Here is a 15,985-nt window from a genome sequence, read left to right as displayed (position 1 = left end):
ACCCTGCCAGCAAAGAGCCTTCCTGCCAGCCAGAGAGCAGAGAGCCTAGCCAGCCAGCCAGAGAGCCGAGCCAGCCAGCCACAGAGCCGAGCCAGCCAGCCACAGAGCCGAGCCTGCCAGCCAGCCATCAGCCATCTCTTCTTCTGGGAGCCCTCCCCTGCGTCGGCAGCACACTGAGGTAAATATATTTTTTGTTTTTATTGAATTTTTATTTGCCCCCCTCTCTCTCTCTGTATATATATTCATGTATTTATCAATCTTTCATTTTTGTAGGAAGCTGCTGCTGCTTTAGCAGAAGAGGTGCTTCCAGAAGAAGACCGAAGGGGTGGAGAGAGACCTGGAGTGGGATCTCAATTGGTATGTTTCTTGCATGCTTCGCGGAACCACAACCTCACACTACACCCAACACATAAAAGCAAAAGATCCTTACAGAAAGAACACTGCACACAACACATACAAACAGATCATTACAGACATCACACAACAAATACAAAATGATAATTATAGATATCACAATGCACACAACACATAAAAAGGCTACTTACAAGCACATAATTTTTATTTTATTTTTCTTCTAGTGTTCGGATTCTGGTGCTCGATCCAGAGGTCCTCCGAGTGGCTCCCGTGGGTCGTCGGCATGAAAGTGCGGGCGGCCGTCATCGTGTAAGCACCAATTTTTTTGTTTGTTTTTTTGTTTTGTTTTTCTTTATGTTTTGAATCTAATTATATTTTTGTCCTGATTCGGACAGTGAGCAGAAGTCTGCTAACAGCTCATAGACAACTGGGAGGACCTCGATGTTCAGACCCAGAATCAAGCACGTAAGTATACACAGTTCAGTTATGTTGATGGATTCAAAGTAGTGTATCCTAAACAATTTGTGTTTCTCCTTTTTTTTACAGGTGAGAGGATTGTCAAGCGGTGGTGGTCGATCAGGGATCGCTTCAAGAAGGAGCTCAACAAAGAGATGTGAGCCCCGAGTGGTTCTGGAGGACGCAGGACCTGATACAAATATGCCCAAGCCCTGTCTTTCCTCAGGTCAACGATGGTGAGCCGAAGGTAAATATTACCCACCACATTTAATAACCAATGTTTGACATGTCTAACCCTCTTTTGCTGTTTCAGCCAGGGCCATTCAATATCAGTATATTAATTATATATTTTTTCTCTTTGTTCCACAGCACCGTCGGGAGCATTCGGGAGCCTGCAGCTGAGTTGAACTCTTCTGAGGCGATCCCTCAGGAGTCCGCCACCGAGGGACACTTTGACAGTCCCGGCCCCTCTGCAACTTCCCAGCCTTCCCACACATCTGATCCCTCCGTACCATCCACCAGCGCTGGAGCATCCTGGCCGGCTCCATTGCATGAATCTGCTGGTGAGGATATATCTTTTCCTGTACCCCACCCCTCTTCTGCTGCCACCTCTAGTACATCTGTGGCTTCGGGGCGGCAGCGGCAGAGGGGTCAGGTTCAGAGCTATGCGCCCGAGTTCTTGCACCTGAATGCATCCTTCCAGAACGGTCTCAAAGTTTTGTCCGAGCAAATGGCTGTAGGTTTCAATTTGATAAATAAAGGCATTCTCAAGTTGCATACACTTCTGCTACGGATGCATTCAGAGGCAAGTCAGTCACCGAACCACACTTTTTTCCGGTCGGTACTCGAACGCATGGAAAAGCTATCTCCTGATCAGCAGATGCAAGTAATGGAATCATGCCAGTCTGCTCTAGGGCTTGTTACCTCCCAAGCCAGCACACCTGCCCCCCCTCCTGCACCTGCCCTCACTCCAGCCACTGTCCCTCACTCCAGCCACTACCATCCTCCTGACCTGTACCAGCATCCTGCCCATGCCCCATTCCACCATCCTGACCAGTACCAGCATCCTGCCCATGCCCCGTCCCACCATCCAGACCAGTACCAGCAACCCCCCATGCCCTGTCACACCAACCTGACCAGTACGAACATGCCACCCCATACCAATTCCCAACATCTTCCGCACCTCCTCTCCCTGCCCACTACCACCAGTCTCCTTCACCCATCATGTCACTAACCCAACCCTCTTCTCCATTCATCACATCTTCTGCCTCCCAATCCATCAGCTACACCCCTCCATCATACCAAATTCCTAATCCAACTCCCAGTTTCTCGTCCACCGGTTCACTTTCTTTCTCCACCCCTTCACCTCTACCTACTGATCCTTCACCACCACCACCAACACATTCCTCCACAGTCCCACTGTCGAAGTGTCTGTCGAAGTGTCACAATCTGACAGCCCCTCCAGCAATATCTCCATCCCGACTTATTCAAACTTATAAAAGTTTATTTTTGTTTTGCAAAAAAAGTTTAATAAAACTGTTTTGTTTAAACCAAATTTGTATTTTATTTCTAAGGTCTAGTTAAATACGTTGGGTAAAACAAGGTTTATTGGTTACAGGTAAAATACTTTGGGTACAACCCAAACAGGTACATAACTTGGGGAAAGCAAAATACGTTGGGTACAACCCAAACAAGTACACAACTTGGGTAAAAGGAGGTAAAATACTTTGGGTACAACAAAAACCGGTAAACAAATTTGGTAATTAAAGGTTAAGTACTTAGGTGGAAACACAAACCGGTACACAACTCGGGTACTATATGGAAAAATACGGTTAGAAGGTCCAAGACAAATTGTTCAACTCTCTCATCCTGCCAGTCTATTCTTCCTTCAGATGAAATAAAGTATTCTGTGAATTGGTCCCTCATTCGGGAAACTGCCACAGAACTTCTATATGTAATGTTGTGATAATCCGGCAAGGTGGTTTCTTCTGAGTGGTCTTCAATGGAAATATCACATAATTGTGCAGGACAACACATGCTTTCACCACCTCGTCAACAGTGTTAGTCTTCATTTGGCGGTCAAAATCCCAAAAGCGCACTCCACCATTCTTCGTGCGCGTGTGAGGCAGTAAAATTCTTTTAGTTTGCATTAATCCTCTGCTGGGGTAGGGTTTCAGTAGGTGTTCCGATAGTTGGAACGCTTCATCCCCAACACAAACAAAAGGCATTGGTGGCCCAGAGGTTTGAGGCAGTGGTCTTGGGGGGGGGGAATTGAAAGGTGTTTCCATACAAATTACGCCCCATTACAGACAGTTTGAAAACTTGGGAATCATTTGAGCTGCCATACGCCCCAATATCCACCGCTATAAATTTGTACTCCGCAATGGAGAAGTATTTTTTATAATTGAAATATTCCGAGCCAGAACCAGCAATTGGGAAAACTGATACACTTGCTGGAATTTCTCGGCTACTTCCAACCAACTCTTTATTGTGGGATGTGGTATAAATTCACTGTGCAAAGAGTCCCACAGTGCACGGCAAGTGTGCTTGACAATTCCGGAGATGATAGAAATTCCCAGTCTGAACTGGAAATATAGTGACGAAAGGGATTCTCCAGTTGCAAGACAAAAATTACTACAAAATCACAGCAATACCATTACAGTTATAAAAGCAGTAGGAGATACTATAAAAAACATCACTAAAAAGTATTCTAAAAAAACACCAGCAAAAACATTAAAGTGTGCTTAACAGGAGGCGATACAATAAAAATGGCTTACCGAAGAGTGACCATCAGATGATCCGCCGGTGAAATAGAGAATCGGCAATATGTATCACTCCTTCGGATTAGATGTCCAATTCGGTCCACCAAAAGATCAAAGATCTCCACTTTCATCCGCACATATGAGAAAAATTTCTCTGGGTCTCCTCGTAGCTCCATGTACAGTGTAGAAAACACCCCACATGTCATTCTCTGTGCAGTGATGGGGTGGATCCACCAACGCCTTCGGCGCAAACGCATGATGCATTGTCTCTCTCGCTCCTTCTCCAGAATAATTGTTTTCAACCGATTCGCCTCCACAGTGAAATCCACGTAAATCTTCAGAATATTCGCAATAACGACATCCATCTTGCTCTCCAAACACTTGCGCCTCAACAACCAGTCACTGATGGGCTGTAGGAACACTGTATATATAGTTTTCAGGGGACCAATCACATTTTGGAGCCTCCCAGGGGTGTTTTTAAAAAACGGATCCGTCAAAAAATGGATGAAAGAACGGATAAAATGGATGCCAACCGGATGGAATGGATCCGGTTTTCCGCCGGATCCAGGCATCGGATCCGTTCCACCTGGTTTCCATAAATTACACAAGTCCGGCTCTGCGGCGCGACACCGGAATCGGCAAGGCGCTAAAAACCGGATGTGTGAAAGTAGCCTTATTCAGATGACTTGGACATTACATTTATCAATGAACTGTGTCAGTGGTAGGGGTCGAGTTCCCTCCTCTGCACAGGGGGGATCTTGGCCCATCTCCGCAGCAGTCTCCCATTCTTCTCCTGCCACAGTTGAGCCTGCTCAGCGGAGACGTCGGTCCCAGCGTCTCGCTCAGTCTGACTCTGTGCTAAGAGTTACAACTACCTTTCCTGCTTCTGCCATTGAAGTCGGTGCTGGGCAGCGGCGAGCAGACGCTTCTGGGTCTAAGTCCTGCTTTGCTCGTTCTGAGCATGCCCAGAGTAAGATCTCTCAGTGAAGATCGAGGGTCACATGATCTGATACTGCAGCTAAGGTCATTGGCTCCTTCAGGAAGGTCCTGTAGGTGCTTACGCTCTGGTGTAGCTTCTCATTGGGCCTTCTAGGAAGGTCCTGTACGTGCTGCAGCTATTTAAGGTTCTCATGACCGCACGGTCATGCGCTAGTATTGTTCTTTGTTAAGTGCTTTGCGCCAGTGTGGTCACGAGAGTATGTGTTCAGGGACCTGGCTGAAATAAGCCCCTAGAATGCTGACACCTCCGGCGAGGAGTTTGTGTTTGAATGTGTTCAGGGACCCGGCTGAAATAAGCCCCTAGAATGCTGGCACCTCTGGCGAGGAGTTTTGTGTGCATGCGTGACCACTGACTGCTCTCTGTGTGGGCAGTTAGCCTGTGCCTCTGTGAAGCCTAACAGGGCACAGTGCTTTTCTTTCACGACTACTCGGTGAAGTAACTGAGTTAGTCCATACCGCCATATCGTGCCGCCGTTGCTAGCAGCAGGTACTCCTGCACGGTGTACACCGGGCTGCGAACGCACCAATATCAATAAAAATATCTCTATTTATTCAGTGCGTTCCACTAGCCGTAACAGTCAGTTTGTAACATTTGCCAATTTATTCACAGATGAGGAGCCAAAAGATATCAGCACTGAACTTTTCATGTGCTAGCTTATCATGGAAAAGGGTGTGCAGGACACTTTCCCAAATATTGAGATAACTCTAAGGATATATCTAATTTTGATGGTAACAAACTGCAGTGGTGAGCGTTCCTTCTCAAAACTCAAATTAGTTTAAAACCGATTAAGGACATCCATGAAGCAGGAATGACTTGTAAATTTGGCTATTATTAGCTTTGAGTCAGGGTATGTGCACACGTTCAGGAATTTTTGCATTTTTTTCCGCATTTTTTTGCAATAAAAATGCTATAAAAACGCATAAAAAATGCATACATATGCATCCTATCATTTAGAATGCATTCCGCAATTTTTTGTGCTCATGATGCGTTTTTTTCCGCGAAAAAAAAACGCATTGCGGTAAAAAAAGCAGCATGTTCATTAATTTTGCGGATTTTTTACCTTTTTCCCGCTATTTAATGCTTTGGGAAAAATCGCAAAAAAAAACGCATGCGGATTCCTGACAGAAATGTCCGTTTTTTGTCAGGAAATTTATGCAAGAAATCCTGACGTGTGCACATAGCCTCAGATATACTGCGTGAATTCGACTTTAGTGACATCATTAGTGATTTTGCAGCACGAAAATCAAGGAAAGTGCCTGGATTGTAAAAAAAAGAATGACTCTGCGTAAATTATTTCTGGAAATAAACTTGCGTTTGTTTCATTTTGTGTTTTTGCATTACATGTTGCAACACCTTGAAAAGCCTCCCTCCAAAATGGGCCCCAGGCCACCCACCTCTTAAATCCGGCCCTGTTGTCATGGGATAAGAACTCATGACCGGATAATTAATTCTTAATAACATGCTTTGTAAATTGATTCCTGGTGACAGTACAGAAAGAATCATACCATCTGTGATACCAGATTAGACGATGGATTCCAGCACCTATAAGCACTACCATGAAGATGGTTATGATTCCAGGTACTGTCTGGAGCATTATTTTTCAGATAAATCTGATATGGTCGTGGCAGAGGATTCCTTGGTATTTCCAATTGAAAATCTTGTAAAAACTTTTACAGAGGGTATGTATCTTAATTTTTCTATGTTTCAATTAATTTTAAGTAAACAGAAAATGGGCAAATTGATTTTTATTGGTTTCGGTAATCAAAATGGTTAAACAGACTGCTACAGTCATATCAACCAGAGGAAGCAGAGCAATGCATTGGTTATTACATATGATACAGGATATAACGCGTGCGAGGTTATTAGTAACAATGGTTTACTCCAGAAACCTGGAAAACAAGTTGAAGATGATAAAATCATAATTTAAAATTTTAGTTGTTTAGCACTTGTGCCTGTGATAGTCTATGGGGCAATTCACATGTCCGTGATTTTTTGTGGACCGGGCAGTCTGTGGAAAATTGCTTTGACATGTTCAATTTTGATCCATGAGTAATATCAAAATCGATCATGCAAATCTATGGTTCATGAAAAAAATGATATCGGAGTGTGGTCCAATTTTCTCAGATTGTCAGAATGGACGATGCAGTCCAAATTATTCTTCACATATGAGAAATGCTGACGCCACTCGGGTCCCACTCTGATCAAAGTGTTATCCAAAAATGGGTCAGTTTTTCTTGTACATGGAAATATCGGAATGAGCTCTTGGATTTGGATTTGGCAGTGTAGTTTTTTTTACAGATATTGCCACAAATTTGCCCTATACTTTAAAAGGGGTTAAATTCACTGTGAAAATCTGCATGACAGGTTCATTTTCACAATATAATTTTTTTGCAGTATATAAATGAGATTTCTTGAAAACTCACATTACACAGACATACTATTGCTTAGAATGAACACTTTGTGCTTAAAGAAGCGCTCCAGTTGTTTTTGCTTACATCTTAAACCACAAACCATTATTAAAGAATAATGCAGAGGCTCCTGTGTATGCCGTGTGTATACCTGCTTTAACTGATGTGCTACCTACAATGCCTTCCCCTCATATGCAGTCATTGCCCTACCATCAGTCCCTTGTTTAAACTCTCTTCCAACCTCCTAGCCATTCTTTCCTCAGCACAGCTGCACCCATCTGATTGAGGTTCACCCTATCCCCAGCCTAAAGGCAGTAGCCAACCGAGAAGTTGACCCAGATGCCAAGGAACCCAAACCATTTAATATTTCAGAGAGAGCTATAGTAGAGTTCCTTGCTTTAAGCTTATGACCTAAATCCCTTAAAAACGTTTTTAAGGACCTGCCACCTACTCCTAATGTTGTCATTGGTGCCAATGTGCACGATAACTGCTGGACTCTCATCAGCCCCTGAGAGTAATTTATAAATCTGATTCATGTATGTGTTAAACTTGAGCCAGAAAGACAGCACATTGAAGAAACCAAAGATATGAGCCAGAGCATAAGTTGGCAGACATGCAAAGTGTAAGTGCATGCTCACACGGTGGCCATTTTACAGAAAAAAACATAGAAAAAAACAAAATGAGCATATTCCCTATAGTCAGTAAAAAAGTAAATAGTAATAGTACATATAAATAACATAGGGTGCTTAGTTATCCCTGTTTTAGTCAAAACAGCGCAAATGTCATCCCAACGAGACAAGGTTTACCAAGCCAGGATGGTCCTGTTTTTAGTATTAAAACTTTACCAGGTGTCAACAGACCTCAATGTGAATAAGGTAAGAGGAGGAAAAGGAGCCTGACTATGCAAAGCTATGTAGATGAAATTCCTAGCTCAGAAAAGAAGGATGAAGCACCTGTTTGTACACAGTACAAAAAACTAAAACAAAACCAAAGAAATGAGCCAGAGAATAAGTTGGTATACTGTACATCCAAAGATGAAGAGCATGTTCAGACTGTGGCCATTTCACAGGAAAAAAAAGAAAACAAAATAAGTATATACCCTGTTGTAAGCAAATAAGTAAATAGTAATATTACATGTTAAGAACACAGAGATGTCATGGCTCCAGGGTATTAATGCTGTGGGGAGAACTTCATACAGCAGCAAAGGAGCTGAGCTAAATGCCGGGTTACTAACCTGATTACCAACAGGACCTGAAACATGTGACAGAGTGGGAGGAGGTCAGGGGACAGAGCCAGACACCGGGGTACAGAGAATGGATAAACACTAGAGAGTTATCAAACAAACAAAGATGGGAGCCAGGAGATCACAAGGTATCAAATGGGAGAGACTGGGCTTAGTCAGAAGTGAAGCCAGAGTTCAGTAATCCAGAAGAACAAACAGAGTAATGCATGGAGAGCAAGATTAACACAATGCAAACCGAGCACACACTCCAGGGGTCAAGCACACAGACTAAAGCAGAACGCATAGCTGACAGAGAAACCCAGTTTGGAGTGAGTATAAATATCCCTACCATCTTGAAAGAGAGGCCAACAACATTAAATATGAGAGAACAGGACATTAACCATGTCTTAACCATGACAAGAGTACTTAGTTATCACTATCCCTCACATCTACCCCAGTGAGCACCTGCTCAGTGAGTAGAAACTCTTTTCCATATTGTCAATGGATCTCGGTGCTGCAAGTTGTTCACTTGGATCCAGTATCTTGACTTCCAAACAGTCAACGTGCACACATCTCATACAGCAGTATACATCCTCGAATGGCTGCTCCAAGACTTCATACACATAACAAAATGTACATTGGATGGCATTGTCAATAATAGAACAAATTTTACTAATAGAAAATTTCACGAAACAGGAATATAAACAAGTAAATGCAAACAGTGAATTAAAACAAGTTAACTAATGCAACTTTGGTTCACCAGACAGCAGCTCTTGCTTGTGACATTCAGCTATTTAGCTGGCTATCTGGGAGCAGCCCAGTGTCAGCTGTAGCTTAGCTTTTTTTGGTGTATGCTCTCTGCTGTGTCTGATTGTGTCATACTTTCCGATCTTGTAGGTGGACCTAGGATTTTTCCTGACCATTTGTGTGGATTAGCTCTTCTGCTCTTGACTGCAGATACCTGACCCAGATTTGAACTCTAACTATCCATTTATCTTACTCCCTTGTCTTGACATGCTATCCTGGCATTTGTCCCTGGACTGTTACCTGACCATGCCTTTGCCTAGCCCCTGTGTACGATGAGCCATCCTGGTATCTGATCTCAGACCTCCTGGCTGCCTGTCTCATGGCTTGTCTGTGAGTAGGGACTCAGCGTTGCACAGATGTGTTTCCAGAAGCAGAAGGTTGGAACATTTCCATGTCTCAACTGCCAAAATTGTAATGTCATCATAAGACCAAGTATCCCATCCCAGTTTGAGCACAAAAATATCAGTACACTTTTTTAGGAGGGAAGGGTTGGGGATGTGTGGGCGAGACCTCGAAATCTAGCAAAATACATCTAATGGAACATCAATTAGCAATTAGAATATTTGAAGAAAAAAAAGCCTGTTTGCTTAAGATATAAGAAAGATGAATGTATATATATATATTTTTTAATGTTTGATAAAAGAAAAAACACTGTGGTACAGCCTATATTTGCTTGATTGTGACTTTTTAACATGTCTGTATTCATGTTGTTTCAATATTCAGTATTTTGTATTTTGCAGGTCATATTAAAGGAGACATCTTGATTGACCTCAGTCCTGGATCCTTTGTTCATCATCTGTTTGCAGTCTGTGAGTTTTTCAAGCACATCATAGTGCTGAAGGCCAGAGACAGATGCATCATGGAGCTGAAAAGATGGGTGGACGAACGTACAGGAGCATTCGATTGGAAACATGTCACAAAACGTCATGTCATTGGAGAGAGCTGGTATTTTTCAAAAAAATTTTGAGCATCCCATTGTTGTTGTTTCTACAGAACAAACAATATGACTTCAGTCTTCATGTAATATTGTGTATCTTCTTTCTATCTCATGTTGCAGTGATAGTCTATTGAAAACTAAATTTTAAGCGTAAAAAGAAAAGTGTACATTTGTCCACTCAGGCGAAAATTCTCAGTCTTCGTAGCTGTATAATATTATTGGAAGGGCACAATATGGCACACATTTGGGTCAGAGGTATAAATTTGGAGAATCCAAACCACAGCTGTGATGTATATCTGCAACATATTCAATCGATTGGCCATACAGTGGGAAATTAGCACCATTTTCCAAAGTGCAAAAAAAAAGACCATACCATAATATAAATTGCTTGCAGTGGCCCCCTGTACAGGAGAACAATAACTGTTGCACTTTTCCTATTTAGAAGCAAAAGTTTTCCCAGCCTATAATAGTTTGATAGGCAACAATAAGACAATATTTTTTATCTCAAATTAGTTGAATTAGAACTGGCTAACTTTGCTGTATACTACAGGAAAGAAACATGCACATCTAAACACAGTGGGAACATAAATTAGTTTATTAACTGAAAACTTACTGCATTAATCTGTCACGATTGTGTCACGTCCTCCTGGGAGATCTGCAGTTAGGAAACCATTACTTATTGTGAATCGCAGGTTTTCCATTTAGCCTCTGTGTTTTGTTCCCCATATTAAATGGATTTAATTTTCTTTGATGCCAAAGAAGTTAATGACATTTTCTATGCTTAGAAACTTACAACCCCATCTCATAGCTGCTCCTGACCTGCTCATTTCCTCACTCTATGAAATCTGGTCAGACATTCTCTTTCTCTCCAGTGTAAGTTTACTTCATGGTTCACTGGAGTTGCTTTGCTGAAGTTGGAAATCATTGTTGCTTCTGGAGATTGTTGTATGCTGTTTTTGGGTGTATGATTTCTTCATTATCTTATTTCCATTTGATTTGTGCACTCCTACCCTTCCTACCTAAGTCTTTTGTATGTAAGTTGTTTTTTGTTATCACTGTTTGTCCTACCTGTATAAACACTAACATTTCTCTCCCAGGCCTGTTGGTGGAGGGAAGAGCTTAGTGTATAACACTAGAACAGTACAACTGGTGGCCCAAACCTCCTCACCTTCAGAGGTACCTTTAGGAGCAGGGATAGTTAAGACCCCAGCCCTAGGATCAGTGCAGGGTCCTTTTCCCTAATCACGTACAGTCACAGTGTGCCACAATCTTGGTTATCACTAAGAAAATTCACTCTTTTTATAGCTGTGGAATAATGAGTATTGTTGGAAGGGAACAATAAGGCTCAGATTCTGTTACATTTTGGTTAGAGGAATAAAATGGCAGTATACAAAGATCAGCTCTGATGTACAGTTAGGTCCATGTATATTTGGACAGAGACAACATTTTTCTAATTTTGGTTATAGACATTACCACAATAAATTTTGAACAAAACAATTCAGATGCAGTTGAAGTTCAGACATTCAGCTTTCATTTGAGGGTATCCACATTAAAATTGGATGAAGGGTTTAGGAGTTTCAGCTCCTTAACATGTGCCACCCTGAATTTTAAAGGGACCAAAAGTAATTGGACAGATTAAATAATTTTAAATAAAATGTTCATTTCTAGTACTTGGTTGAAAGTCCTTTGTTGGCAATGACTGCCTGAAATCTTGAACTCATGGACATCACCAGACCCTGTGTTTCCTCCTTTTTGATGCTCTGCCAGGCCTTCACTGTGGTGGTTTTCAGTTGCTGTTTGTTTGTGGGCCTTTCTGTCTGAAGTTTAGTCTTTAACGAGTGAAATGCATGCTCAATTGGGTTGAGATCAGGTGACTGACTTGGCCATTCAAGAATATTCCACTTCTTTGCTTTAATAAACTCCTGGGTTGCTTTGGCTTTATGTTTTTGGTCATTGTCCATCTGTAGCATGAAATGACGACCAATCAGTTTGGCTGCATTTGGCTGGATCTGAGCACACAGTATGTCTCTGAAGACCTCAGAATTCATTCAGCTGCTTCTGTCCTGTGTCACATCATCAATAAACACTAGTGACCCAGTGCCACTGGCAGCCATGCATGCCCAAGCCATCACACTGCCTCTGCCGTGTTTTACAGATGATGTGGTAAGCTTTGGATCATGAGCTCTACCACGCCTTCACCATACTTTTCTCTTTCCATAATTCTGGTAGAGGTTGATCTTGGTTTCATCTGTCCAAAGAATGTTCTTCCAGGACTGCGCTGGCTTTTTTAGATGTTTTTTAGCAAAGTCCAGTCTAGCCTTTTTATTCTTGATGCTTATGAGTGGCTTGCACCATGCAGTGAACCCTCTGTATTTACTTTCATGCAGTCTTCTCTTTATGGCAGATTTGGATATTGATACGCCTACCTCCTGGAGAGTGTTGTTCACTTGGTTGGCTGTTGTGAAGGGGTTTCTCTTCACCATGGAGATTATTCTGCGATCATCCACCACTGTTGTCTTCCGTGGGTGCCCCGGTCTTTTTGCATTGATGAGTTCACCAGTGCTTTCTTTCTTTCTCAGGATGTATGAAACTGTAGATTTTGTCACTCCTAATATTGTAGCAATTTCTCGGATGGGTTTTTTCTGTTCTCGCAGCTTAAGGATGGCGTGTTTCACCTGAATGGAGAGCTCCTTTGACCGCATGTTTACTTCACAGCAAAACCTTCCAAATGCAAGCACCACACCTGAAATCAACTCCAGGCCTTTTATCTGCTTAATTGAGAATGACATAACGAAGGGATTGCCCACACCTGTCCATGAAATAGCCTTGGAGTCAATTGTCCAATTACATTAGGTCCCTTTAAAAACAGGGTGGCACATGTTAAGGAGCTGAAACTCCTAAACCCTTCATCAAATTTTAATTTTTGGATACTCTCAAATGAAAGCTGAAAGTCTGAACTTCAACTGCTTTCTGAATTATTTTGTTTAAAATTCATTGTGGTAATGTCTATAACCAAAATTAGAAAAATGTTGTCTCTGTCCAAATATATATGGACCTAACTGTATATATCTAACATATTCCTCTGATTAGCCACACAGTGGGAATTAGCTATCATTGACCAAAGAGCAAAAAAGGAGCATTTAATGGTATAAGTTTTTTGCAGTGGCTCTCTGTATAGAAAAAAGCGTTATTTGCTGCACTTTTCTATTTTGTAAAAAATGTTGCCAGCATGTAATACATTAATAGAGAGCAATAAGATATTATATATGGCCTCATATAGGTGAATGGAGTCCTGCAGATTTATGCATTTAAAGGAAACAAAACAATTATATCCAAACAATGTATAATAGTATAGGGGGATTCAAGTATTTCCACAACTGGAAGTCAATGATCCAGCGCTAACCACTGAACTCTAAGGGTATGTGCACACGATGCAGATTTAGTGCAGAATTGGTGCAGAACTGCAGCAGATTTTTCTGCTGCAGAAACGCTGCAGAACTGCACTGTGATTTACAGTACAATGTAAATCAATGGGAAAAAAAAAAAGCTGTGCACATGGTGCAGAAAAATCTGCGCAGAAACGCTGCAGATTTCAAAGAAGTGCACGTCGCTTCTTTTGTGCAGTTCTGCAGCGTTTCTGCTGCAGATTTTTCTGCACCATGTGCACAGCTTTTTTTTTTCCCATTGATTTACATTGTGCTGCACAGAAACTGCACAGAAACTGCATAGAATCTGCGCAGAAACTGCATAGAATCTGCATAGAATCTGCGCAGAAACTGCATAGAAACTGCATAAAAACTGCATAGAAACTGCACAGAAACTGCATCAAATCTGCAGATGCAGATTTAGTGCAGAAAATTCTGCACCACATTTCCTACGTGTGCACATAGCCTAAAGCCTTCCTATTCAGTATTGACTGGGGACCATAACTTTCATAATTTTTCTCATTTCTTTCAGTGACCGATTACAGGACAAAGAAGGAAAAATGCGATCAGCCCTTCAACATATTATAAAATGTAACCTCGAGAAAGAAGATATGATGGATCCGATCGTCTTACCACAAGCAGATTGTGTCATCAGTGTTTGGCTTCTGGATATGATCTGCAAAGATCAAGATGATTACATCAGATATCTCAGGAAGTTTTTAAAGTTACTGAAGCCTGGAGGACACTTTATAATAATTGGTGCTTTAAATCTGACATATTACACAGTCGGGAAACATAAGTTCCATGGTTTCAATTATGATGAGGATTTTGCCAGGAAAGCTCTAGTTGGAGAAGGTTTCATCATTGACCGCTGTAAGGTTAAAAAGAGAACGGATGTGAATGACTACACTGATTATAAGGCCCAGATATTCATTGCAGCTCACAAAGAGATGTAGGTCTATGACACAAGATGAGTAGCCATGTCAAATGTTTTATGTAAAGCTTAAATCCTATAAAAATTCTTAATTTGTGTCTAGTGCATGATTCAAATGTATAAAAATATAATTGTTCTTTCTTTATTATAAAATGCATTGTGCACAATGTGTACCTGGGGGAAATACTGAAGAACATCCATTCACACTCATGTATTCCACCAAAGATTTGGATCTTTAATATTATAAATGCACTTAATAAAGTCATTATAAGAAGACAGATGTCCGATTTTCCTACTTGTGTCCTTTACTAAGACAAAACTTTCACACTTACTTCCTCTAAGTTTGGAAAAAAAATATTTTGAGCAAGCAGTAACAAAAATCAAATCAGGTCAAATTGATTTTTGATAGATACAGTGGGGAAAAAAAGTATTTAGTGAGCCACCAATTGTGCAAGTTCTTCCACTTAAAAAGATGAGAGGCCTGTAATTGATATCATAGGTAGACCACAACTATGAGAGTCAATAATTGAGAAAACAAATCCAGAAAATCACCTTGTCTGATTTGGCAAGATTTGTTTTGCAAATAATCTTAGAAAATAAGTATTTGGTCACCTAAAAACATGCAAGATTTCTGGCTCTCACGGCTCTCACAGACCTGTCACTTCTTCTTGAAGAGGCTCATCTGTCCTCCACTCATTACCTGTAGTAATGGCAACTGTTTGACCTTGTTATCAGTATAAAAGACACCTGTCCACAATCTCAAACAGTCACACTCCAAACTCCACTATGGTGAAGACCAAGAGCTGTTGAAGGACATCAGAAACAAAATTGTATCCCTGCACCAGGCTGGGAAGACTGAATCTGCATTAGGCAAGCAGCTTGGTGTGATGAAATCAACTGTGGGAGCAATAATAAGAAAATAGAAGACATACAAGACCACTGATAATCTCCCTCAGTCAAGGGTTCCACACAAGATCTCACCCTGTGGGGTCAAAATGATCACAAGAATGGTGTGAAAAAATCCCAGAGCCACATGGGGGGACCTAGTGAATGACCTGCTTAGAGCTGGGACCACCGTAACAAAGGCTACCATCAGTAACACACTATGCCGCCAGGGACTCAGATCCTGCAGTGCCAGACGTGTCCCACTGCTTAAGCCAGTACATGTCTGGGCCCGTCTGACATCTGCTAGAGAGCATTTGGATTATCCAGAAGAGTATTGGGAGAATGTCATATGGTCTGATGAAACCAAAGTCTAACTCTTTGGTAGAAACAAAACTTGTCAGTGCTGTCTGACAGGTCCTTTGAGTTCACAGCCAGTGAACTCACTTCACCTTTCTGACACCTATGAGAGCGCCCTGGAAAAATTCACCTTGGCGCTCACGCCGCCATCACATAGGTGAAGTGAGTTCATTTACCGTGAACTCACAGGACCTGTCAGACAGCACCGCAAGCAAGAGAACTTTCTCATGCTCGTGGTGCCCTCAGACAGGGAATAGCAGTTCACACAGAGACACTGATCACACAGTGCTCAGTGTGTCTGCTAGATGACAGGCTGCATGGTCACATCATGCAGCCTGCCATCTAGATGTAGCAGAACTGGACACGTTGTGGGACAAATGGTTTAAAAGCATCTCTGTGGAAAGGTGAGGAATACTGTTGTTTGGATTTTTTACCTGT

The 15,985-nt window shown here is 41.8% G+C and overlaps 1 protein-coding gene across 1 annotated transcript; it reads left to right on the top strand.

Moving 5' to 3' along the window:
- Positions 1–6,038: 6,038 nt before the first annotated feature.
- On the top strand, positions 6,039–14,579 carry LOC143764290 (indolethylamine N-methyltransferase-like). Its single transcript, XM_077249722.1, has 3 exons — positions 6,039–6,251; positions 9,750–9,954; positions 13,904–14,579. The coding sequence occupies exons 1-3, from the start codon at positions 6,101–6,103 to the stop codon at positions 14,325–14,327; spliced, it is 780 nt and encodes a 259-aa protein (XP_077105837.1). The 5' UTR covers positions 6,039–6,100; the 3' UTR covers positions 14,328–14,579.
- Positions 14,580–15,985: the final 1,406 nt, after the last annotated feature.

Source organism: Ranitomeya variabilis, chromosome 4, assembly GCF_051348905.1.
Source record: "Ranitomeya variabilis isolate aRanVar5 chromosome 4, aRanVar5.hap1, whole genome shotgun sequence".
Taxonomy (NCBI): Eukaryota; Metazoa; Chordata; class Amphibia; order Anura; family Dendrobatidae; genus Ranitomeya; species Ranitomeya variabilis.
The sequence above is the reverse complement of the archived record's forward strand: the minus strand, read 5'-3'. Positions and strand labels throughout refer to the sequence as shown.